The 27,208-nt window shown below is 46.7% G+C and overlaps 1 protein-coding gene across 3 annotated transcripts in view; it reads left to right on the forward strand.

Moving 5' to 3' along the window:
* Positions 1 to 27,208, forward strand: part of ARHGEF3 (Rho guanine nucleotide exchange factor 3) — a 311,112-nt gene that overhangs the window by 33,900 nt on the left and 250,004 nt on the right. For all 3 annotated transcript variants that reach the window (XM_069560635.1, XM_069560636.1, XM_069560637.1), the window contains exon 2: positions 5,258 to 5,350. In XM_069560635.1, the coding sequence (XP_069416736.1) occupies positions 5,289 to 5,350 (62 nt within the window). In that variant the 5' untranslated portion in view covers positions 5,258 to 5,288. The remainder of the gene's footprint in view (positions 1 to 5,257; positions 5,351 to 27,208) is intronic.

Below are 27,208 nucleotides of genomic sequence, written 5' to 3' on the forward strand. Positions count from 1 at the left end.
TTGTGTGCTGTGAAAGTTGTTGTTGTTTTTTTCTCCTTCTTAGTATATCTTTTTTTATGGGGGGGGGGGAATGTCACATATTTATCAAGCACCAACTGTATGCCTAACCCAATTTGGGTGGGGCATTAAGCAGAGTGGGGTCTTGGTCAAGGGCACCACGGGCCCTGGGGTCAGATGACATGGGCTCAAATCCCATCCTCTAGTGATGACTTTCGGGGCCTCGGGCAAGTTAATTGGCCGTTTTGTGCCTCCTACTCAAAACAGCGATCATGGTAGCATCCCCTTCATTGGGTGGGAGAAGAGGAAGTGAGGTCCCGCTTGAGGAGTGTTGAACCTGATGCATGTTAGGTGCTCAGCAAAGGCAGTTGTGTCATTAGTAGTTATTATGAAGTAGCATTAGGCACTCACATGCAGTTGGAACTAGGAGGAGGACTGAACAGGCAATTCCTGAGCAGGAGAGACCTGATTTCTGTTCTTGAGAGTTCGTAGTCTGACTGGGGAGACTAGATTAAGGTGCTTGTCTCTGTTAGCAATTGCTGTGTGACAGTAGCAAGTAAGAGCAGATGGTATGGTTTGTACTGCGAGTCCTACAGAGGTTTAGGGGGAGGTCAGGGGGGCAGGGTGGTGTGTCAGGTGGGTGTGTCCATGGCTGGGTCAGGTGAGTGGCAGGAGTGAAGGGGAGACGGAGGACAGTGCAGCAGGGGTCGGGGACATTCTGGGTCTGTCTGGTGAACAGCTACTGGCAGGATTGGGGATGGTCAGGAAGTGAGCTGGGATCTGCGCCATCCAGAGGTGAAGTGGCACACGCCTGTGGAGCGCAAATGCGCGAGACGGGCAGAGACACTGTTGCTGCTGCACTTGCTCCTCTTCCTTTCTCCTCGCCTCCTTCTTTAGTTATGAATGCGTTCATTGGGTTTTCGTAGCTGCTGACTCCAATGGTGGGATGCAAAGTTGGGGAATTTAGCATGTCTGTGTCTACATTGATATATAGAATAAGCAGTGACTGTTTTGAGAGGACTATGAGTTGAAGGAAGAAGACTCTGAGTTGAAGGAAACGGCAGAGGAGACAAACTTGACCTGGTTCTGCCCTTTCTGCAGACAAACTCATGCAGCAAGTGCTCTTGTGTGTGTTCCATCGGTTCAGTGTTGTCGTCAGCGCCATCCTTGTTGCAGGTAGCTGTAGACGGTGCATTCTCATGTGCTGTGAATTGCCACCTTTTATTTCATTCATTCTACTGTTGATGAGCATTTGGATTTGCTTCTGGTTTGGGGCTGGAGGTGAGGCAAAGAATGGCCCCTCAGAAGTTATCCATGACCTCACCTCTGGTTACAGGTACCATTCACTGGTAATACATGTGACTGTGTTACGTTATCTGGCGGGGGGACTTTGTAGGTGTGATTAAGTTAAGGGTCTTTTTTTTTTAATGTTTGTTTATTTATCTGGCTGCTCTGGGTCCTAGTTGCAGCACACGAAATCTTTTATCTTCATTGCAGTGCACGGGACCTTTAGTTGTGCCTCGTGAGATCATTTAGTTGTAGCCTATGGAATCTAGTTCCCTGACCAGGGATCAAACCCAGGCCCCCTGCACTGGGAGCGTAGATGCTTAGCCACTGATCCCCCAGGGAAGTCCCAAGTTAAGGGCCTTAACATGGGGCAATGATCTTAAAATCTCTGGGTGGGATCCTTGTAAGAGGGGTGCGGGAGTGTCTGGTAAGAGGATGAGCTGTGACGATGGAGGCAGAGGTGAGAGAAGATGCTCCGCTGCTGGCTGTGAAGAGGAGGAAGGGGCCATGAGCCAAGGAATGCAGGGAGAAGCTGGAGAAGCAAGGAAGTGGATTCTCCTCTAGAACCTCAAGAAGGAGTGCCGCCCTGCGGACCCATTTCTGACCTCCAGAACCATGAGAGGATAGATAGCACTAAGCTGGTGATTGTTACAGCTGCAGAAGGAAACTCATACAGGACCGTTGTGCTGAGAACAGTATTGCTGGAGAACATTCTAGATAATGTCTCATGGTCCCTGGTACCTGGGAGCAAAGGCAGGTTGAGTAGATATTGCGACCATCTTCCAGGGTGATTGGACCAGTCTGTGCTCCCACCAGCAGCAGGCTGTGAGAGTTCTGGTTGCTTCACATCCTCACCAACACTTGGTTGTCCTGAGAAGAGATGTTTCTCAGAGAAGAATTAGCCAGATTTGGTGTCCAGTGGAAACCTTGTTGGAAGGCGATGCTGAGGAGATGATGGTCACCACTGATGCAGCCCATGGAGGAGGGGAGGCGGTGGTGCCAGTTTCTAGCTGGGGAGAATTAGGACTCCTCTTCCATGAAGGGACTGGCATAGCAAATGTTCAGTAGCTTTAGATTAATACAGAGTTTTCCGGCTAAAGAGTTGAAACAGCACTTACTTTCACGACTTGCTGATGACTCAGGGTGAGTGGTGGGTCTGGTGAGGTCGAGGAAAGGCCTGCGCCATTCCACCAGCCCCTCAGAGTTTGAACACTGACCTCGCTTAAGTGTCCAGACCTTAATCACAAGCTCATCACAACCTCTGTGAGTTCCAGTTGTGCCGTCCCTCAAAGGGGTGTGATCCTGCCTTCCCTGTGCGGCCGTGGGTGGATGAGAGGAGCCTCTGCATGAAAGCCCTGAGCATCTCATCCACAGATAGGAGATGCTGAGTCAGTGGTTGCCCTGGCCATTACCAGCAGCAGTACTGAGCACTTACACTCCTGCAGAAGTTAGCAATTCTGGGTTCAAAGTAAGTGTTCAGGGGCCGAGTAGGTGCCTTGGGAGGAATCTGAGAATATCACCAGGGCATCCAGGGTGGGTGAGGGCAGTCCCCCTGGAGACACTGTCTCCCCACAGCCCTGAGACTGCTTTTGAAAGTATTGTTCATTCATTCATACATTCAGCCAGCACTGAGCTTTGCCTTGCACATTATAATACCATGGTTAGGAGCCCCCCAGAACAAATGCTTTGCCGTTTGGTGTCTGTACACCTTTGACAAATCTTAACCCAGTTTTCCAATTCAGAGAGTGAGGCAGCACCTGCTTCCTAGGGCTGGTGTGAGAATTTGCTGAGAGATAATCCATGTCAGTGTCTGTGCGTTGGGAATCCCTCAGGGCTGGGGTATAGAAATGGGTGTCCCAATCCCTGTCCTTACCTGCAGGCTGAAGAGCAGTGGTTTCTTGATGGCTCTGTACAGAAAACCTTCTCTAACACCAGGAGGTAAAGAGTAAAACCCGACTCAGAACTAGCCAGTGGGCCTGTGGAGGGAAGGCTCTGACCTCAAAGCTGCGGAGGAAATGTGACTTGGAGGAGAGCCTTCTGTTGGCATCATTTGGGATGTAGGTGTCAAATCCTCTTGCAGCAATTACTGTGCTGCAGAAGAGCTTGCTATGCTGAGCAGATGTGGCTTCCAGGCCGAGGCGAGGGGGACTGAGGTGTTTACAGCTGCAGAAGCAGCCGCTGCTTTCTGCTCTGTCCCTTCACTGCAGGGACGCGGTGGCCCCTCCGGGACTCCGAGTTCAAGTCCCAGTGCCTTACATCCCTCCTCCTTCCAGGAGCCATTATCTTCCCTCTTGCCTTTCTCTGGGTCCCTCCATGATGCACAGGCCTTAGCTGAAGGAGTTAAACTCTGAGGGAAGCCAGCCAGAGCATCGGCCTCAGACGGGGATCCAGAAACTAAAAATATCTCATGGTGTGCTCTTTGCAAGTTAAAGAGCAGGGCTGAAGGCTGTGACTGCGGATTCTCCCCCAAACTGATTGTCCGATGCCTCACAGTGCCGAGGTCCCAGGTATCTGGTCCTGTTCACCTGGATCTGAAAGTTGATCCACACGGTGCTTTGATCTGGGAGAAGGCCAGACTCAGAGCAGCACACATGGAGGAGGGTGGCGCAGGGGGCAGGGAGGATTTGGCCAAGCAACCTGTAATGCTCAGCAGTCATCACAGCTGATGCAGGGAGCTGGGCCGCGACAGCGTAGCGTGAAGGTCATGGGCATCAGAACTCTCCTGGACCCCCTTTTGTCTAGGAGGCTCCAGGCTGGGGACCAGCACACCATCCCTCAGCACGGTTTACACAGCCAGCTCTTCCTGTGTTGAAACTGACAGCTGTTTCTTTGGTTACAAAGGAAGTAGCTGCTCAGTGTTCTGGCCGTGTTGTAGAAAGAGAATGTGTCTTTTAACGCTAGAGCCACACCTGGAGTGCTGAGGGGTGCAGCTCCTGAGACTGGAGAGGGAACCTCTGAGTTGTATCTCAGAGTCACCCTGGGGCAGGTGCTCAGGAAGTGGAATAGTGGGTGGAAACCTCCACCATCGGAATGTTCTCCCCACGTCTGTGTCTCTATCCCTGTTGGTTAGCCTCTGTTGCTCCTCAGCCCAGACTAAAATCCTTAAATGCGGGTATGGCGCACATTCAGATGGCGTTTTACCATCCTGAGCAGTAGTTTCATGAAGTGAAGCTCACAGCTCATACTTGTGGGTCCCAGTGTTCCTGACTCCATACCATGTGCTCTGCCTTCAAGACATTTCACACGGGAAGAGATTACATGCTTATTAACACTTCTTCATCCATCAAACGCTGATGGAGTACCTGTTTGAAATGATGTGTGGTTTTACCAAAATTGTGACCCAAAGTAGTTTGGCCTCACCTGTCTCCATAGACACAGACTGTCCCAAGCTCCAAATAACCAAACGCACCCTCCGAAGGGTCCTGGTGAAAATATTTAACCATAGTGTCAACTTGATGAGAGTTTATCAGCCATAGGAACAAGACCCATTAGAACTTAAAGTTTTATTAAACTTAAAGTGACTTAAAGAACAAAGACATTTCTCTCGAAGATAGTGGTTCCAAGTTCAGAGGGCACCTGTGCTCCATGCAGACTCACAGGCCCAAGTGCCTTCTATCTTGTTGTTTTGTAATTTCCAAGTGCATGGTCGTCATCTGCATGGTCAGCACTGAGTTCCAGCCAGGGGAAAGGATGAACAAGGCTTGCCCCTGTCTTGAGACCTAGATAGAGAAGTGAAACATACCACATCCTCTCATATTCCGTTGGAACTCATTCCTGGCTGCATGGAGCTGCAAGGACGCCTGGGAAATGTAGTCCCTGGTAAAACTCAAATAACCCGTGGGCGAAAGGGAGAATGGATTTTGATGGACACTGGGCAGCCTTTGATATATTCCTTTTGTATGTATTGATAGTGTCTCTTTGTGTTAACATCAGTGCACCCAGTTTATAAGTGTTGGTTATTTTGCTTTTTCAGAAAGAAGACCTGGATCTGTGATGCAGCATCTATGGACAACTCCAGAGTAATGAATCAATGTGCCTTTAGAGAAATGGAAGAAAACAAAGAAAGGTAAATATTTCTTTAAAAATTAAAAATTCTTACATGGAACAATAAGTGCGGTTCAGGACTTCTTTTGTCAGGGGAGGCCATCAAGAATTTGGAGATAGCAAAACTTCCGTGTGTCCCCTTTTCATAGCTTGAATTCCTGACACCAGAGGAAGGACACGTTTGTCAAGTATGAGGGAATTTTTTCCAAAATTTAGAAGGAAGAGTTGGTATATAGAACTGACATGGTCCAGAATTAAATATCTGATTCTAAAAACCAAGGACGCTCATTCCAAGAAATAATGGGCTTACGCGTGGATGTGCTGTTTCTGCATTTGCTGGTGCTGAGTGCAGAGGAGGCGAAGGCAGAGCCTTAGCGCTTGGCAGCTCTGTCGTCTCTTGACGGCATCATCTCTTCCTCTTCCTTCCACCTCCTCTGTTTTTGTTCCTTATAAATAAATGCATTAGTCTAAATACTCAAGTCCATTCTGAAGGAGATCAGCCCTGGGATTTCTTTGGAGGGAATATGCTGAAGCTGAAACTCCAGTGTTTTGGCCACGTCATGTGAAGAGTTGACTCTTTGGAAAAGACGCTGATGCTGGGAGGGATTGGGGGCAGGAGGAGAAGGGGACGACAGAGGATGCGATGGCTGGATGGCATCACTGACTCGATGGACGTGAGTTTGAGTGAACTCCGGGAGATGGTAATGGACAGGGAGGCCTGGCTTGCCGCGATTCATGGGGTCACAAAGAGTCGGACATGACTGAGCGACTGAACTGAAATACTCAAAAAATGCATGGATAAGTTTTCCTAGTTAATAAAAGTGAAGTCTCCATTGAGCCTCCCCCACCGCCCCGCCATTTCATTCCTTGCACACACCCTACTCTTGTCTTTCCCAGAAGTAACCACTGTGACCTAGTTTGTGAATTTCCTTCCAGAACTTTTACGAGGTGTCTATGTGTGTTAGTTGCTCGGTCGTGTCTGACTCTTTGCGACCTCATGGACTATAGCCCTCCAGGCTCCTCTGTCCATGGAATTCTCCAGGCAATATGCATAGGAAAAAAAGTCATTCTTTCCTTCCTTCCTGTTCTTTAAAAACAGTCTGTCATACTATGCTTGCTGGTCTATTCTGTACCCTTTGTAAAACATTCAATAATATGATTTTAGATGTTTTCGAGACAGTACATGTGAAACTACCTTATTTTGCTGCAAAGTGAGTATTGGGTCCATGGCAGGAGAATCTCGGTGTTTTCCTGTTGGTGGTGAGCGGGTGGATTCTCTTTTTTACCCTTAATAGCAGTGCTTTGATGCACTTTCTGGCTTATGCCTCCAAGCACATGGGCAGATAGGTTGGTTACTGATGAGTGAAGTTGTTGGGCTACCCTGTGAATGAATTTAAGATTTTCATAAATATTGCCAGTTCATTCTTTAAGAAGCACCACTTACCAACAGATACCAGATTTCCTCTTTACCCACCCCTTGCCACACCTCAGTTCTTCGTGCTTTTTGATTTTTGCCAGTCTGATGGGTGAACAATGGTATCTCTCCATGATTGTAATTTCCTCCCCCTTCTCTTTACTCTGGGAAGTTCATCTTCTCCGGTCTCTGCATTTCCCAGTGGCCCCAGCAAGCGTCAGTCCTTACAGGACTCAGTGACTATCCTGAGGCCTAGGCCCCTGGGCAACCCGGGTCTTGCCCAAGAGTGGACATCTCTCTGTTTCTCTTCTGAAAAGCACCCAAGTCTGCTCTTCCAGGATCGGTCATCCCAGGATCACCTGCTTCTCGCCAGATCCTGGCAGGGGTTGTTGGGAGAGCCTTGCTTTGGATTTCCCTACACAAATGAATGCATCCACTACCATCACCATCATCCTTGGCAACAATCAGAGTGTTTAGTCTGTAGTCAGGCTCTGGATCACTTGGGTTACTCATTTAATTATCACCGCAGCCCTGTGAGGTAGGGAGTTGTGTTGTTATCCCCATTATGTCTGTTAGGTGACATGAGGACATAAATTGATTCAAAAACAATCCAAACAACAAGGGAAAATTAACAAATACCCTGTCTTGCTATGGAGCCCCAGCTCCTACATATTGCTCTCACTTTGAGTGACAGACAGACTCATGCTTGCTCAGTGGCAAGTTCTTCTGTGGTCATAGCTTATGGACCACATGGAGCCATCAGGCCCATGTTCATGGTGTCCTTGTCCACACTCAGGGGCCTTCCTAGAGAAGAATGTAGAAGTGGAGAGTGTGTTTTGGGTTTTGTCTGCCTCCAGCATATGAATACGGGCTCTTGCATTTCACCAGCCCCTCTGTTCTTGTGTCCAGTTGGGGGTGATGGTCCCACCAGTGTTTGTCCAAAACACCTCCCTGGTAAGGGGCTTTCAGGGTGGGCCTGTTTGTCATGGGAACGAAACTACTTGATTACGATAAATAAGCCCACTGAGCTGTAGCCAGAGAGGAGGTTCTTCTCTTGCCCCCATAGACCTGATTAGTTATCCTCCCTAAAATATTTAACTTTAGACCTTATTCTTAAAGCAGGCAGAGTGCAGTTTCAGAGGTCCTCCTGAGCCCCAGCCCCTGCCCCCAACTCCCCATAATGTTTCAGACACATAAACATGCAGAGCCGACAGAGGTCCTAGGCTCACTGTCTGGTTTCTTCTTCATCAGGAGAGTGTGGAGCAGTCGGACCTGAGGGGGAAATGATTGTGTGAGTTCACACAGACAACCTGGTCCCAGGCCTGCAGGGGCTCTGGCTCTGGCTCTTTACACAACATCGCAGCTACTTCTTATGTGATTATTAGGAGCACTTATTCCCCAAATTGATTTTATTAACTGATAATGCCTTGAAGGAAACCAGCCCATTGATTAGTTAATTATTCATTCAGTGGGAATTTATGAAATATAAATGTGTGCACCAGAGACAGCGACTTAAGTAAGATGAATTCTGAGGGAATTCAGGGTTGGAGGGAGTGGGCTTTTGCACACACAGTGAGCAGTAGTTGAGTGGAAAATTTTAATTCATCATTGGTCAATGGGGATAATAATAGTACCTCCTGCAATGGCATGTCCTGAGTTAGTCATAGTCAGGCACCTGGCCTGGATTTGGCCCCCAGTTAAGGCATCTGTTTTCATTTTTGTTTGTTTATATTTAATCCCACATAACGTGAGGAGTCTAGGAAGATGTTTCTAACAGAAGATTGATTCAGCCAGACTTGTGGTTTAGAAATGATAATTCATTGACATGATTTCTTATCCTATATGTTATCATCTGTTTAGTGTCTACCTTACTTAATGGACTGTGAACTCCATGGGGCCAAGTCTTGGCTGTTTTGTTCACAGTTGTTTCCCCAGTGCTTGGCAGGCAGTAGGTGCCCACTGCTATTTCTGGACTGACAAGTGTAGGGGTCAGGTAGTGGTAAGGGGTGGACCCCGGATCCTTGAGGTGAGGTGGTATAACAGAACCTGCTCCTGCGAAGGACCTGAGCTCACCTGGAGCCAACCCCAGGTCCCCAAGGAGAGGGGCTCCCTGGAGGCCCTGCCCACAGACCTCACTCCTTTCTGAGGGGATGTCGTTTTGCTCCTGAGCTTTATGGACATTTTGTCTTTTAAGCAAGTGACTTTATTGTGAAGAGACCTAGTCCTAAAGCATTTATTAACTGAGCAACCGTTACTTGTCACTTGTTCTTCTGGGTAGCAACTCACAAGAACACAAGCTTTCTAGAAGAGGAAGCCCTGGGAATGCAGTTTGCTGCTGCTATCGGTGATGCTGGCGGGATAGCGCTTCTGTGCCTCTGTTTCCTCAGCTGTGCAGTAGCGGAATTAGGCAATCGGAATGGCTGATGTTCAAGAGGATTTTGAGGGGAGAATCCCTTGCTCTTCACATAAGTCCTTCGTATATATGGCCTTGTGATAGCTCCTTGAAATGGATAGCAGGTTAGGACTCGGCCACGCTGGAGAAGTGGAAGGTTTCCATTCATTCATTTGTTCATGAGTCAGCCAGTCAGTCAATGACCCTCCCATCCTTGCTTAGCAGCCCTAAGCGCTTTCGGAAAATGTTCAAATACGGGGTTACTCCTTGCTTGCAGGGCCTGTCACTCTCAGGTTGTACAAATGTGTATTTCTTTTATGAAAATAAAGCTCTTTTCTGGCTCCGTCATTTATTCCAGGGTGTTTTGAGCACCTCCTTTGTACTGGCTTGGCTACTTTACTGGCTTGTCTGGTGCAGTGACACTCCACGTCTAGTCCAGAGCCCTGTGTACAATAAGTTCTCAACCCGTGAGCGGCTTTAGTGGGCTGAACTGGCTGGAAGACGGAATGGTTTTTCTTTTGTTGTTGGCCACAACTTGCGGCGGGATCTTAGTTCCCTGACCAGGGACTGAACCTGTGCCTCCTACAGGGGAAGCATGTGGTTCATAACCTCTAGTGGAAGTGGAAGTGCCAGAGAAATCCCCAGGGTGATTAGTGGATGAATCACAGCATGAAGAGCTGTATCCGGAATTGAGGTTTGCTGTGTGCTGTGTTCTGTTTGCACGATCTAAGGGTAGGGTGCCTCAAGAGCTCTCACCTTAGACAGGCTAGTTTCACTGTTTGTTGTTCAGTTCAGTTCAGTAGCTCAGTCGTGTCCGACTCTTCGTGACCCCATGAATCGCAGCAAGCCAGGCCTCCCTGTTCATCACCATCTCCCGGAGTTCACTCAGACTCATGTCCATCGAGTCAGTGATGCCATCCGTCCATCTCATCCTTGGTCGTCTCCTTCTCCTCCTGCCCCCAATCCCTCCCAGCATCAGAGTCTCTTCCAATGAGTCAACTCTTCGCATGAGGTGGCCAAAGTACTGGAGTTTGTTGTTAGTTGCTGTCTGCTTGACCTGCTTATCAGCTTCCATCTTGTCCTTTAGGCAGGAGCTGTTCTGGTCACTGATTTTTATGAGCTCTTTGTTCACCGCCCAAGGGCTGTGGGGGCCTGCTCAGCTTCCTCCACCTCCAGAAGTTCAACTGCTGACCTTGAGCAGCTGGCGTCTGCACTGTGCCTATGTGCATGCTCAGTTGCTAAGTTGTGTCTGACTCTGCAACCCTATGGACTGTAGCCTGCCAGGCTCCTCGGTCCGTGAGATTCTCCAGGCAAGCATGCTGGAGTGGGTCGCCGTTTTCTCCTCCAGGGGATGTAGGTCCTGACCCAGGAATCAAACCTGTGTCTCTTGCATCTCCTATACTGGCTGATGGATTCTTCACCACTTGTGCCACCTGGGACGCGCCTGAGAAGCTGGAGACCCAGCAAAAGGGAGAGTAACGCCTCCTGAGCAGAGACACTAGCCTTCAGTCTCACACTCAGCAGCCCCGTGATCTTGAGCAAGGCACTTCACCTCTCCAAGGTGTCTTCCTGGAGTTTCTGTCAGCATCTCTTGCAGTCTGCTCCTCAGAGCATGATTGCCTCCAAACATTAATAAGCACCGAAGGGGAAAATGGGGCCTGTGGCCAGACTTGTTCGGCCATTGCTGACTTCGGCTCAGACAAGTGTGACCTTCCTCACAGGACCCAACAGAGCCTGTAAAAGTTCAGTGTGCAGGGAGGGGTCTTTTAAGGGAGGGTAGGGTGTGCGGTCCCCTGCCCGCCACACCTGCTGTTGCCTGGATTACACTGGGGACACGCCCGACTGGAAGATCTTGAAGCTTCTTCCCAGTGCTGCAGTGATGTTCCTGGGACAGAGAGGCATAGATGCTGGATATTTGAATGCTTTCATGTTTTTTTGTTTTTGATAGGAACTTTAAAATAGTAGTGTAGGCAAAAGATGGAAGAGGTCTTCCAGTCTCTGTCAAAACCTGCCAGTGAGTGAGTGGAAAAGTGGAAGGGTCAGGTGTTTTCATGCCTGTTTTTATTCAGGCAGAAATTTTTCTGTGCAAAGAACACTCAGCTGCAATTTGAAACACAAGTGTGCAGCATCTGCTCTGCCTCTTCTTGATTGTGTGACGGTTGGTTGATTAACGACTTTTCCTTTCAATCCTAAAATTTTAGATGTATATATACCTGTGTGTATATATATTTAATTAAAAAGTTTGGGCTGTCCCAGTGCTTTGTTGCTGTGTGTGGGCTTTCTCTGGTTGAGGTGAGTGGGTGCTGCTCTCTAGATGGGGTGTACAGAATTCTCTCCACAGTGGCTTCTCTTGTTGCAGAGCATAGGCCCTAGAGCATGGCTCAGTGTTTGTGGCACATGGGCATAGCTGCCCTGCTGCATGTGGAATCTTCCCAGACCAGGGATCAAACCCTTGCCCCTGCATTGGCAGGTGCATTTTTAGCCACTGGACCGCCAGGGCAGTGTGGTATATTGCTTGAAACAGCTGAAAACCTTTGTAAGTCACTGCGGACAGACGTGGTCTGTGTTGCCTCCTCAGGGCGGTGCCTGGGATAGAGTCATCACTCTCTAAACATTTGTTGCATAAATATGAAAACAGAATGCACTCCTCAGTACACTCATTGGCGTAAGCCCAGAGACAGGTTATTATTAAACGAGTGTTAAGGTAACTGAGTGAGTGGTCTTCTCTGAGACACATGAAGACCCAGGGATGTTATTTTACAGATGAGAAACTGACACTCTGGGAGGCCAAGTGCTGGGCTGTGGCCTTGTAGCCGGAATGGAAAAGTAAAGGCCCAGGTTCAGCCTCCTGAGCCTCAACTTCTGCTTTGTTGTGGGTTTTCCCCACTAAATCATCTTTCTGTGTCCTTTCTGTGGTTAGAGGCGTTAATTAGGACAGTGTCCTGAAAGATCTGCTGTGAAGACACTGAAAAAGCTCTTCAGTTCTCCAGGGAGCCTGGCTAGTTCTCTACATAGAAAATTATAATAATGTCTTCCAATTCTGGGCACCTCCTGAGGGGCTTTTTATTGTACTGGCTCCAAACACCACGGCAATTGAGCAGAATGCACATTGTCTGCCTCCATTTTGCAGATGAATGAGCAGTTTTAAGTACCTACCCCAGTTCAGTTCAGTTCAGTTGCTCAGTAGTGTCCAACTCTTTGTGACCCTGTGAACCGCAGCATGCCAGGCTTCCCTGTCCATCACCAACTCCCAGAGTTTACCCAAACCCATGTCCATTGAGTTGGTGATGCCATCCAATCATCTCATCCTCTGTTGTCCCCTTCTCCTCCTGCCTTCAATCTTTCCCAGCATCAGGGTCTTTTCCAATGAGTCAGCTCTGTGTATCAGGTGGCCAAAGTATTGGAGTTTCAGCTTCAACATCAGTCCTTCCAATGAACACCCAGGACTGATCTCCTTTAGGATGGACTGGTTGGATCTCCTTGCAGTCCAAGAGACTCTCAAGAGTCTTCTCCAACACTACAGTTCAAAAGCATCAATGTTTCTGCACTCAACTTTCTTTATAGTCCAACTCTCACATCCATACATGACCACAGGAAAAACCGTAGCCTTGACTAGACGGACCTTTGTTGACAAAGTAATGTCTCTGCTTTTTAATATGCTATCTAGGTTGGTCATAACTTTCCTTCCAGGAAGTAAGCGTCTTTTAATTTCATGGCCTGCCCCAGTGTCACAGGTAATTGTTGGGATACCCGTGTCTTTGATGCTCTTAAGGGAGAAAGCCCCTGGCCTTCTTGCCACTCCCCACTGTTTCTCATCTGACTGGGACCCTCGTCTTACCTTGTCCTTGCAGGTGAGTGCTTGGAGCCCCTCTGCAGGATGGGGAGGGGTTGCCCGTGGCTGCCCCAGGGGTGGGACTGGGCTTCAGCTGAGGGAATCCATTGAGGTGCAGATGGTGGGTGTTCGAGTTTCACTGGGAGCCCACCAACACGTTTCTAATTCCAGGCAGTCTCTTCATAATGGGCCCTGGTGATGGGGGAACTGCCAGGAGAATGTTAGACAAAGTGGTGACGATCTTTGGCCCGGTCGCTGAAGTTTTCCTGGTCTCGGTTTGCCATCCGTGAAGGTGGATAACAGTGGTATTTAGGTCATAAAGTTGATGTGAAGGTTCAGTCTGGTAAGAAGTCCCTCACTTGAGGTCACTGGGCACCTGATTAACACCTGGCGCATGGCCTTAGTCTGTTATCAGCCTGTAAATCATTCTCCCACCAACTGCAGAACCGAGGAGGAGACGTCAGAGTTTTCTATGATGATCCTTATGGTGATCACCTGGGAAATTTTGTTCAGCAGTTATTTCAGTACCCACCGTGTGCTCAGCTCTATCAGCACCCTGGGGAATGCAGTCAGATCTGGGCCTTGCTTCCGACACGGAAGGGGAGATGAATGTCTGTAACAGGAGACAAGCAGGGTTAAGGCAGGGCCTAGAGGGTCTGGCACACGATGTGCACCTGGGACGTGCTTAAAAACACTCAAACTTCAGGGGACTCGGATGGGCACCACACTTGATGTGGTGCCAGGAAACACAGCGCCAAGCCTGGCAGGGGATGCTCACCCAGCCCCCGCCCTGCAGACGGAGGGTGGCACGTGAAAAGCAGCACCCGTCCTGATGCTGAGTCTTCGCTGGGTGGGGCCATGTGCGTCAGTCTCCCTCTTGGGAATCTGATTAAAAAAAAAAAAAAAAAAATTCCTCCCAGGCAAGAGCGTGGCACATTTCCTGGAGGAAAATCGACCAAGAATCAGCCTTGGAGAGCTGTATGAAGCTAGGGGTGGGGGCATGTGAACCCGCAATGGTTGAAGCGCTCACTGTGCCTCTCAGAGGTACAGAACTGTCATGATGCATTTATGAAGCGCTGGCTCGTTTTGGATGTCCTCTGGGTTTTGAGCGGAGGGAGTCTGAAGACTCTAGATGAGGGAAGAGCGCGGGGATGCGAGCAGGCTCCCTGTGTTCGCTGCTTGGGCTTGAGCTGCTTGTGCCCTTTGTCCCAGCCTGTGCAGTGCTGTGCATGCGAGCAGGAGCCAGCGTCTTCTGTAAGGATGGGGGTGGGTCGAGGGCCTGCTGTGTGCCAGGCACTGCCCTGGGCTCAGGGCTAGATCTGGGACTGGTCGTTTTGCCCGTAAGGAAACTGCCTGGGAGGTGATGTGCATGGTGGTTACACAGTGAGTTTGTAGCAGAGGTGGAGTTAGAACCTGGGTGTCCTGTGGCCATGGAGGCTGGCAATTAATGGGGCCGGGTCAGCGCCAGGTTGTGCTTTGGGAGGTTGTCCTCATGATTAGGGCTGAGGACCTTTTTTTACCCATCTGTCCATTTGAACAAGTAAGGAAAGTTTTCACCCTTTGCCTCGCTTCCCTCCTTGCTTTCCTCACTGTCCCCGTTTCCCCAGGTCCCTGTGGTCCTTCCTCATTCCTTCGGCACCTCCCACACTCTTAGGATTTTTCCAAGGCAGCTCATTTTCTTACCTTCCCCACCCTGTCTTGCTACCACTTTAGTTTTGGTAGTTGATGGGGTTTTGCCAAGTCTTAGTTTTCCACACTGTTGTAATCATAGTAGTTATGATACTTCTCACTTGTGTCAATCATTTTTTCGTTACATGGTCTTCCTATACTTTCTTTTTTAAGGGCTGTATAATAGCCCATTCATGTAACAAATATCTCTTGAGTGGCTGCTGTGTGCCTGGCCCTGTCCTACAAATAAATGAGCAGGAACTCGATGCTGCCCCTGCCCTCATGGAGGTTCTAATTAGTGGGAAAGTCAGCCGTTAACCTCACAATCACTTGGGCAGAATGTTCTGTTACTTTATGTGATGGTGTTGTGGGTGAGTTTTAATAACCTGTTTTGTACTCCCTAACTTCCCTGGTAGCTCAGACGGTAAAGCGTCTGTCTACAATGCGGGAGACCCGGGTTCGATCCCTGGGTTGGGAAGGTCCCCTGGAGAAGGAAATGGCAATCCACTCCAGGACTATTGCCTGGAAAATCCCATGGATGGAGGAGCCTGGTGGGCTGCAGTCTATGGGGTCGCAAAGAGTCGGACATGACTGAGTGACTTCAATTTCAATTTAAAGCAAGTAAAGGGGAGTTTCACCTCTCCTGTGACATGAAAACACTTCCTGGGGTAGAGGATGTGAGCATTCCAGGTAGAAGGCACACTTTCACTGTTGCGGAAAATTTTAAGGAAAGCATAAAACTATCGGTCATGCAAAAAAGAATATTGTGCTTTGGATAGTAGGCATATTTTAAGTTCTGAAACAATGAAGATCTAATCACTTGTGAAAGACCTAACAACTCCTTTCTTCATGTTCTTTATCTTTTTATTATAGTATGTTATCAAAGAAACTAAGTTTTATCTTGTATTTTTTCCAGCCAACTTTATATTTGGAAAATTTGTAAGAAAAGTTAACAGATTTTTTTTTAACCTAGATTTTATTTGAACGTTTTGCATCATTACTATCTCTCTCCGTGTGTGTATATGTGCACACATACATACTTTTTTTTTCCCCCACTTGGAAATCCATTGCAGACTACCTCTAAATACCTTGACCTGTAACTCTTAAAATAGGGGCAGTCTTCTTCATATTCACCCGCTGTCACCCACCTCTGCAAATTAGCAATAATTTTAAAATGTCTTTTTTCAGTGTCAGTTGTTCTCTTTATTATGTATTTTCTGAATTTGCATAAGTTCATTCCAGTCTTTCGGCATAGTACATGATTCTAAAGTAAGGAAGTGAAGATTTTCCCTGTGTCAGTGGGGCAAGTCCCAGTAGTTTAAAAAATTCTTTCATGAGATTACATTAACATCGCAAACAAAAAAATAAATTCTATTTCGAATACTAACTTGAAATCCAAAGAAGTATATACATTCCAGTAAGTGAAATCTGTTCATAGGTGTTTACAAATAGCAGTAGATCCAAAGGCCGGCAGTACTTCATAAATGCATCTAATGAAGTATATAGAAACTCAAGACAGATGATCTGCTTCCCATCTTTTATTCATGTGGGTTTTTGTCATATAGGCAAATGTGAGTATAGGATGTCCTTGCCCTTTCAGTGGAAAAGGTAGTGCTAATTCAGCACAAGGTGAAGAACCCAACCTAGGCAACCTTTCGCCTCCAGGTGAGCCGGAACACCTTTGCCCTCTTTTAGCACCATGTCATCGGAGAAGGCGATGGCACCCCACTCCAGTACTCTTGCCTGGCAAATCCCATGGATGGAGGAGTGTGGTGGGCTGCAGTCCATGGGGTTGCTAGGAGTCGGATATGACTGAGTGACTTCCCTTTCACTTTTCACTTTCATGCATTGGAGGAGGAAATGGCAACCCACTCCAGTGTTCTTGCCTGGAGAATCCCAGGGACGGGGGAGCCTGGTAGGCTGCCGTCTATGGGGTCGCACAGAGTCGGACATGACTGAAGTGACTTAGCAGCAGCAGCAGCACCAGCACCATGTCATAAAGAGACATTGGCTTTTATCAGCTGTATTTCAGAAAATTTTTTTAAAAGCTGATACACTTTCTTCAAGGAGGTTCATCTTCAGAAGCCTTGTGCACAGAACCATTTCAGGATTGAGGGAAGAGGTGGGAGTAGATTTAGGGAACACAAGTCAGATGTCACTATTACCATTTAGAAATGCACTTGGTACTTCTCGTACCCTTCCAAAGACATCTCTCTCTCTTTTTTAAAAAATCTGTGTTCAGTATTAATTTTACTTCTTCGATTATTCGTCTCTTTTTATTTATCTGATGCCTATAACATCTTTAAATATCCAGACCACATTCAAATTTCCTTAGCTTTTTCAAAACATTTTTTATAGCTCACTCCATGTCTTCTCCTTCCCACCCCACATCCAGGGAGCATTCCTGGCTGAAGCACTGCGTTTTGTTCTTATGCCCCTTTAGTCCTCTTTAATCGTAGTGCTAGTAGGAAGAATCCACCTGCCCATACAGGAGACATAAGAGATGCGGATTCAATCCCTGGGTTGGGAAGATGCCCTCAAGGAGGAAATGGCAACCCACTCTAGTATTCTTGTTGGGAGAATCACATGGACAGAGGAGTCTGGTGGGACCTCGGGGACCTATAGTCCATGAGGTCACAAAGAGTCAAACACGACTGAGAATCTGAGCACAAAATCCTTTGGGAAGGTCATGTACACACTGCTATATTTTAAATGGATAACCAACAAAAACCTATTGTATGGCACATGTAACTCAATGTTATGTGCCAGCCTGGATGGGAGGGGTTTGGGGGACAATGGATACATGTATGTGTATGGCTAAGTCCCCTTACTGTCCACCTGAAACTATCACAACATTGTTAATTGGCTATACCCCAATACAAAATGATTTCAGTGTTAAAAATATATTCAGTTTGTAGGGTTGGGAAAATCCTTAAAGAGCTGGAAATACCAGACTGCCTGACCTGCCTCCTGAGAAATCTGTATACGGGTCAGGAAGCAACAGTTAGAACTGGACATGGAACAACAGGCTGGTTCCAAATCCGAAAAGGAGTACGTCAAGGCTGTATATTGTCACCGTGCTTATTTAACTTATATGCAGAGTACATCATGAGAAATGCTGGGCTGGATGAAACACAAGCTGGAATCAAGATTGCTGGCAGAAATATCAATAACCTCAGATATGCAGATGACACCACTCTTATGGCAGAAAGTGAAGAACTAAAGAGCGTCTTATGAAAGTGAAAGGGGAGCGTGAAAAAGTTGGCTTAAAACTCAACATTCAGAAAACTAAGATCATGGCATCCAGTCCTATCACTTCTTAGCAAATAGATGGGGAAACAATGGAAACAGTGAGAGACTTTATTTTCTTGGGCTCCAAAATCACTGCAGATGGTGACTGCAGGCATGAAATTAAAAGATGCTTGCTCCTTGGAAGAAAACTATAACCAACCTAGACAGCATATTAAAACGCAGAGACATTACTTTGCCTACAAAGGTCTGTCTAGTCACAGCTTTGGTTTTTCCAGTAGTCATGTATGGATGTGAGAGTTGGACTATAAAGAAACCTGAGCACAAAAGAAATAATGCTTTTGAACTGTGGTGTTGGAGAAGACTCTTGAGAGTCCCTTAGACTGCAAGGCGATCCAATCAGTCCATCCTGAAGGAAATCAGTCCTGAATATTCATTGAATGGATTGATGCTGAAGCTGAAACTCCAATACTTTGGCCGCCTGATGTGAAGAGCTGACTCATTATAAAAGACCCTGATGCTGGGAAAGACTGAAGGCAGGAGAAGGGGACGACAGAGGATAACGTGGTTGGATGGCATCACCCACTCAATGGACATGGGTTTGGGTGGATTCCGGGAGTTGGTGATGGACAGGGAGGCCTGGCGTGCTGCAGTTCATGGGGTCACAAAGAGTCAGACACGACTGAGCAACTGAACTGAGGGTTGGGATTGGATCTGAGGACTTAATGTTTTTTTCTATCCATCCATCCATCTGTCCATAAAACCAACATTTTTTAATTGAACCCCTGCTGTGTCTGAGAAGGGGGTGTTAAGGGTACGGGAGGCAGCAGTGAATGAAGCAGACATGGTGACCCTTGTCTTGATGGAGTTCACCTTTTGGAGAGAAAGTCTGTATAAACAGACTATACACTGACAGACGTGTGAAGCAACATTAGCTGATGATGTATTCTGTGAAGAAAAATAAAGTTACATAAAGGGATAGAGAATAAGATGAGATTTTAGACAGGGAAACTGGGAGGGAATTTTTTTCAGAGAATACCGTTTTAGCACAGGCCTGAGTGCTGAGACAGCAAGCCCCATAGCCTCTTCAGGGAAACTCTTGGCAGGTGGAAGAGAAGTGTGCACAGGCCCAGGGGCAGGACAGGGGCTGAGCTTTGTGAGGAACAGCATGCAGGGCAGAACCAGTAGATGTGTGCTGGCCAGTGTGACCAGCCTTGTCACTGTGAGGTCACATCTTGAAGAATGGGCCTCCTTGCTCTGTGCTGCATGGGAGAGGGACCGACTAGGCTTGGCTAGGTGGCGAGTAGGCTGTCTCAGGAGATGGCTTCCCAGTCACCAGAGATTGTTGAGCCAAAGCAAGATAAGCATCTTTTTGACAAGGTCCTTGTTTGGTTAGGGCTGTCTGTGTATTTCAGACATTCCACCAAAATCCACACAAACAGAGAAGGGGGACTATGACAGCACAGAAGAAGGAATCTTTATTAGAATAATTTACTTTGGCCAGATCACCATCATTTTTTTTTGGTTATGTAGGAAAGCTGTTGATTAATAACATCTTTTATTACTGTTGACTAATATTATGAAATAGTCCTCCTTTTAAAATAGTTTTTTATAGGTTCTAATAGTTTTTAATAGGTTTTAAAATAGGTTTTAATCATTTTTCAGATCTTATTTTATTTTTTTAAATAAAAAAATAAAAATTATTGGGAGGAGTTTTTCCAGGCATATAATCATGTTGTCTATAACTCAATAAAATTTTGCTTCCTCTTCCTTTCAAATTGGTAATTTTTTTTGATTGTGTGACTACGTTAGCAAGTGCTTCCTGAGTAATGTTAAACAGTGGTGAAATCTCAGGTCCTTCTTATCTTATACTTCAGTGGTGGAGCTCTAACCCTTCCCTCAAAATGTAATGTTGGCTTTTGGTTTGACCTGTGGAGCTCTTGAGGAAATTCCCCTCTGTTCCTATTTTGTTAAGAGGTTATTTTCCCCCTTAAAAGTCAGGAATAAACGTTGAAATTTAACAAGATTGGCATTTAAGAAGACTTTTTTTTCTTTTGACTCTGGTAATGAGATGAATTACATTGATTTATTCCCTAATATTGACCGATCTTTGCATTCCTAGTATGAACCATGTTTCTTTTCATTAAAAAGCATTTCAAGTTACCATCGTTTAAAATACTGTTCCATGAAGATGCAGTTAGTTGATCTTGTGGCTTAGAGTAATGCTGTCCGGCTAGCTTGATTTCAGTGTGAGAAGTTGAAGCTAGAGTCATGAGCAAATAGTCACTGACCAACGTACCACTGTTGAATGCTTGATGTATGCACAGTACTGCTGGGTGGCCTCCAGTGCCTTCTTGTGTTAATAACATGGAGATATTGTGATTCTGTGCAGTTGGTCCCATTAATCAAGACTTGTTGTTATTTCGAGTGACAGAAGCCCAATTCAGTCTGGAGTGAGCATCATAGGGACTGCAATGATCATGTGAATGGAAGGGCTAAGAGTATGTGGCTTCAGGCATGGCTGGACCCAGGGGTTCAGTGTTATTAGGGCTGGGTCCCTTTTTCTTCTTCTCTTGGCTCTGCCTTTTTTCTGTATTGGCCTCATTCCCAGGAAGCCTTCTTCCACAGGGTACCTCCCAGAAGCTCCAGGCTGACATTCTCCCACAGTGGTGGAGTGAGTTCACGGGGTCATTCCCACTTGTTCTAACAGGACTGCCCAAGTAGACTGATATTTGTTCAGCTTGTCCATGCTTTCTTCTGGACCATGCGGGTGGGGGGATAGGGTCAGCCTCACTTGGACCCATTAACTCAGAGTGGGGAGGGGTGGTTCCCCCAGTGGAAAGGCCAAGTCCTATTACCCACGGGCAGGGAATCAGTTGCTGGTAGCAGAAACACCTCATGTTCATGACTCCCGGGCCAGTGATGCCCTTTCTTCTGCATCCTCACTGTCCTTTCTCATAAGTGGGAAGGGAAGCAGCCAGGCACTGGGATTCCTCACCCAACCTGAGGCCCAGCAAGTCAGTGACCGAATCAGGATTCTAAGGCCTTACCTGAAGTTCGAGGACTTGCTTGCTCCACTGAATTACACATGGAAATAGAGTGGAGAGTCACAGCGTCAGATGGGCACCTTGCAAGTTGGTTGTCAAGTAAAGGGCTGCCCTCACCCTTGCCCCCAACCCCACAGAAAAACACAGGGATCATCTTTGTTGTTCTTCTGTTGCCTGTTCCTAAAGAACTTAGAAGGTAGATACTTTTAAAGGGATATCTTTGGTGGGATAAATATTTTTTGGAGCATTTATAGTAGCAAAGTTTTGATTTGATGGACTCTTCTTGCCTCGTCTGATTTGCCATCTCTTCACATACTTTTACTTCCTTATTTTTTTAACGTTTATTGAGTTCTAAGTAGATATGATGTGTGTGCCAGCTTACAGGCAGAGCTCAGGGGGTTTCTACATGTTTTTACACTGCGGGTGGAGGTCCAGCACTTGTTCAGTTTACTGTCCCACCCCAGCTTCTTCCTTTCTCAGCTTTCTCCTTCTTCCTCCCAGAGGAACTGTGGGCTCCTCACCACTGCCTGGCCTCGGGCTGTACCTGGGAACTCTGCTCAGGGCACGGACCTGAGTCCAGGAAGAGCTACAAAGCTGCCCCTGAAGGTTAGTGCCAGGAGCAGGGAAGTTAACCACTAGGGAGGGGAGACAGCCACCCCTCTAGCCCTTCCTGCCGCAGGTGACCACGTGCCCTGTCTGATCCTGGGCTGGCAGGGCCTCTTGCCGTCCCTGCTCTCCCTCCACAGGCGAGGAAACGGAGGCTTGGAGAAGAGCATGGATTTGCCAAAGGTCATGGTGGTGCAGGGCGGAGGCCGGGTGGATGGTCTGCAGCTACAGTTCAGCCTCCCGCTGCCGTCTCTGCCATTCACTGAGTCCAGGGGGCTTGGTTGTTGAATTTGGTCATTCTCACCCCTCATTTCATGACACTCTTGATTTTTTTTTTTCTGGGAAATCTTGACATTCTGTGAGAGACAGCATATATAAGAGAAGGTAAGCACTGAAATCTGACATTTGGGATTCAAATTCCTGCTCTGTGTTATGACTCTGGGCAAGGATGTGACCTCCCTGAACCTCAGTGTCTCTCTCTCTCTGAAGGGGATAATATTAATGCCACCCTCATAGACTGGTTCTGAGGATTAAATGTGATGATATATAACTGATGCTCAGCACACTGACTGATACCAGCAGTTTTTCTATCTGAAAAGCCAGGTTAGAGCATCTCTTGGGAGAAGAGTGAGAAGTGACATAAAGGTGAGTTGAAAAAATCACAACCTCCCCCCAAATGTGAACACTGTAGCATAACTTGAAGCTCACAATTCTAAATTAGTTCAGTAATTCATGATGGCGTGGTATTGAAAAACACACGCTCTGGAGATGAACTGCCTTGCTTCCCAGCCTGACTGTGCCACCGTGTAACCTTGGGTAGATCACTTAACCTCCCTGTGCTGGGGTTTCCTGGCATGTAAAATGAGGCTAATAGTGGGGCCTACCTTCTAGGGCAGTTCCGAAGATTAAGTGTGATGAGATGTCCTTAGCCCAGGGCCTTAGTTCATGTATAATAACTGTGGCGTTTTCCTGCCAACATATTGGCCGATATTTCTCTGTGCCTTTAAATGTCTCGCTCGAAGTTTGCCTTGAGTTTCAGAGTTCATACTCTCTTTGTCCTGGCGCTTCTGAAAGTTGTCTCCCATGCCCGTCTCTCTCATGTTAGTGTTAGCAGCTGATTTGGGAAGAGAAGACTGCTCGGGCAGTAGCATCCTCCAGAGACCACAGGAGGAGATTGGCTCTTGGAGAAGTGTGAATGCGCCACTCTCTGGGACTGAGTGTTTCGTCTGTTGGGGACAACGGGTGGCTTTCACGGGTGACTCATCCCCGGGGCAGTGGCGACCACAGCATGGGAAAAGCGGAATGGAGTTAAAGTTCACATTTGCCCAGTCGGTGCTTCGGTCACTGCACGGCGGCAGCTGAGGGGGCCGGGGAGGGTTGATTTCTCCAAGGACTGAGGACTCCGTGCAGCTAGCAGTGGGTCACGTTGAGCAACTGAAAGGATGTGAGAAAATAAAAGGTACTGGCTTGGCCTTTTTAGTTTGAAAAATGCTCCTTTCTGCTCTGAATTGGTCCCTTGAGCTGTAAGGGGCAGTGCCAGTTAACCCACATTTAATTAGAAACTGGGTTAGTGGACATTCAGAGCGGGTCCTGCATGTTGGACCCCTTCCAGGGGCTGGTACAGTAACAGCCAGTGACACAGCCCTGGCTGTCTGTGCGATGGAATCAGCTGGGTGAACGTACATTCCATCTCCTCCCACCTCTGCCAACAGTTTTCCTGACTGATTTCGCCAGCTCTGCAGAGAATGTCGACTTTGCCCTTGATTTTCCTCAAAACCCATCTCCTAGCTTAGCTTTGCCTGCCTCTGCTGTTTGGGAAACGCTTCAACACATCCTTATGGTCAGATTTTTCTTTTCCTCTCCGTGGAAGCTTTTCCTCTCCCGAGTGAAATGGTGTGGATTTCCTTTTGTCTGGTGACTTCCCCCTGGTGTATGAGGTGGTGGTGGGGGGGAGCAGGTCGGGGGCGGTGTGTGTGAAAGCTTTCCCTCCCTTCCTCCCTCCCTCCCCCAGGCCTCACTGTGTCTTGTTTCTGGGGCTGGGACCCTGTGGACAGCAATACAGAGACTCCCTTGTCTGCCTGGTTCCCACCAGCTGATGAGCAAGGTCATGTTCAACTCCCTGACACCTGCTTATCAAGACCGCCAGCTGCACTCCACGGAGATGCCCCTCCCCCACACCGGGGAGAGGGGGATAAGAATAGACCAGGGAGGGACGCTATCCACCTGACCTTTGAGTCGGGGGTAGGGGGGCATTTGATTGGACAACTGGACTCCTGAGGCTCCTGATTGATGTAAATGCCCCACCGTAACGGTTGTGCTATGCGTTGGAGAGTTCTTTTAAATAGACAGTTGTCCACTGTTTGCACGCACACTTTGTGATTTGATCCTGTTTCTTATTCTTCCAAGCCACATTGCTTTTTTAGAAAGCAGTTTTAGATCATCCACCTGCCACTTATTTGGAAGTGCTCTGATTACAGAGGCTCTGTAATTGGAGAGTACAGATTATGTGTGTTATGAAAATACATAAATTGCATTGGATGGTGAGATTTCAGTGGAGCTAAGGAATGGCTGAAGAACAGTGTGTGTGAGCAGGCGTTCCTCTTTACTTTCTGTGGACGTGGGTGCCCTCAGGCTCCTCTGAGGACTGGTCAGCTCCATGAACTTCCTGGTGGATCCTGGGTGTCTCTGGAAGGGCAGCTCCACCAGAGTTGCCATCTGGAGACTGGAAATCAAACTGCTCATCATGGCTAGAGTTGCTTGGGGGTTGGTGGGATAATACCCTTCTTGCCGCTGAATGTGATGTGGTCTTGAATGTAGAATTAGGTGGGGAAATGTCTGGGCATTATGTAGGGGCAGATCCAGTTTTGAAGAGTCTGAAAACGTATATAACTTGTGGGGTCTTCAAATTAAAAACAGAAAAAGATTTCAAAAATATCCCTTTCCAAATTTTATTAAAATATCTTTTTCAAATTTTATAGAAGTATGAAATCATATGGATACCTCTCTAAGGAGGGGCTGTAGTTTCATGAGCTTCCTGATTCATCCATTGAGGGATGAATTGATTGAGAGGAGAAATTTAGAGGTGGGGAAGTAAGAGGTCCATCTCTAAGCTACATTAGAAAGCGGGGTGTAGTGTTCCCATGTGTCTCCATGCTGCTCAGCTTGCAGGTGTATAAAAGAGCGGGCATTAGACATTTACGTAAGTGATGAACATGGCTGTGTTCTGATGAAACTTATTAATTAAAAAAAATTGAAATATAGTTGACTTCCAATGTGTTAGTTTCAGGTGTACAGCAAGGTGATTCAGTTATATGTGTGTGTGTGTGTGTGTGTGTGTGTGTGTGTTCTTTTCCATTATAGGTTATTACAAGATAGGAATATAGTTCCCTGTGCTATGGAGTATGTCCTTGTTTATTTTGTGTATCCGTTAATCCCAAACTCCTAGTTTATCCCTCCCTCCTTTCCCCTTTGGTAACAGTAAGTTTTTTGCTATGTCTGTTAGTATGTTTCTGTTTTGTAAGTAAGTTCATTTGTATCATTTTCTTTCTTTTTTTTTTTTTTTTTAGATTCTACAAGTAAGTAATATTTTTGTCTGACTTGCCTCACTTACTGTGATAATCTCCAGGTCCATCCATGTTGTTGCAAATGGCATTGTTTCATTCTTTTTTTGTGGCTGAATAACATTCCATTGTACTACTTCTTTGGAGTAGGCAATGGCACTCCACTCTAGTACTCTTGCCTGGAAAACCCACAGACAGTGGAGCCTGGTGGGCTGCAATCCAGGGGGTCGCTAGGAGTCAGACACGACCGAGTGACTTCCCTTTCCCTTTTCACTTTCATGCATTGGAGAAGGAAATGTAACCCACTCCAGTGTTCTTGCCTGGAGAATCCCAGGGACGGGGGAGCCTGGTGGGCTGCTGTCTATGGGGTCGCACAGAGTTGGACACGACTGAAGCGACTTGGCGGCAGCAGCAGCAGCGGCAGCAGCACTACTTCTTTGTCCATTCAACTGTCTATGGGCACTTAAGTTGCTTCCATATCTTGCCTATTGCAAGTAGTGCTGCTATGAACCCTGGGGTACATATATCTTTTCCAATTAGAGTTATCATCTTTTGTGGATATGTGCACATGAGTGGGATTGTTGGATCATATGGTAAGTCTGTTTTTATTTTTTTAAGGAACCTTCATCCTGTTCTCCATAGTGGCTGCACAGTTGACATTCCTGCCAACAGTGTAGGAGGTTTCCCTTTTCTTCACATCCTCTCTGGCATTTATTATTTGTAGACTTTTTGATGATGGCAGTTCTGACCTATGTGAAATGTGAGGTGATACCTCATTATGGTTTTGATTTTCATTTCTCTAATGATTAGTGATGTGAGTATCTTTTCATATGCCTGTTGACCAGCTATAGATCTTCTGTTTTGGTCTTCTGCCCATTGTTTGATTGGGTTGTTTGTTTGTTTGTTTTGATATTGAATTGTATGAGCTGTTTGTTTATATACTTTGGAAAGTAAGTCCTTGCTGGGTGCATCATTTGCAAATCTTTTCTCCCATTCTGTAAGTTGTCTTTGTATTTTGTTGATGGTTTCCTTTGCTGTGAAAAAGCTTTTAAGTTTGATTAGGCCCTATTTGTTTATTTTTGCTTTTATTTCTTTTGCCTTCAGAGACTAATCTAAGAAAATTTATGTCAAAGAATGTCTTGCCTAAGTTCTCTTCTAGGAGATTTATGGTGTCATATCTTGCATTTAAACCTTAAGTGATAGTAGATAGATAGTGAAGTCACTCAGTCGTGTCCAGCTCTTTGCGACTCCATGGACAGTAGCCAACCAAGCTCCTCCATCCATGGGATTTTCCAGGCAAGAATACTGGAGTGGGTTGCCATTTCCTTCTCCAGGGGATCTTCCCGACCCAGGGATTGAATCCAGGTCTCCCGCATTGTAGGCAGACGCTTTACTGTCTGAGCCACTGGGGAAGGCCATTTAAATCTTTAAGTACCAATAAAACTTTATTTATACAAACAGGCAGAGGGCTGGAGTTGGCCCTTGGACTACAGTTTGCCAGCCTCTGATCTAGACAGTAATTTCAGGTTTTTTGATAATTTTTTGCAAGAAATTGATGTTTAAAAAATTAAAAACAAATTTTATAACATTCTGCTTTTATAAGTTTATTTTTATTACTAGCTATTACTTCTTATTTATTGCTAAAATTTTTGAGGATTCAAGAAAAATATAAAGAGGAAATTTAAAAATCACTTGTAATTCTACTACTCATCAGTGAAAGTGAAAGTGAAGTCGCTCAGTCGTGTCCGACTCTTAGCGACCCCATGGACTGCAGTGCACCAGGCTCCTCTGTCCATGGGATTTTCCAGGCAAGAGTACTGGAGTGGGGTGCCATTGCCTTCTCTGACTACTCATCAGTAAATACTGTTTAATCAGTGAAAACTGCAGGAAATTTCCTCCCTGCTTTGGCATGCGTGTACACACACATTGATTATTGTAGTTGAGATTGTGCTGTCTGTGCCGATGAGTTTCCAGCTTTATTCTAGAATGGAAATCCAGGTGGTGAAGCAAGTGGTATAGTTTTGGAGGATGGTGCCATTAAGGCTGTGGACGGTGGTATCTGAGTCCTGGGTGTGGAGGCCAGATTGTTTTGAGCTGTGAGGCCTTGGACAA

This window comes from Ovis canadensis, chromosome 19 (assembly GCF_042477335.2).
Source record: "Ovis canadensis isolate MfBH-ARS-UI-01 breed Bighorn chromosome 19, ARS-UI_OviCan_v2, whole genome shotgun sequence".
NCBI lineage: Eukaryota > Metazoa > Chordata > Mammalia > Artiodactyla > Bovidae > Ovis > Ovis canadensis.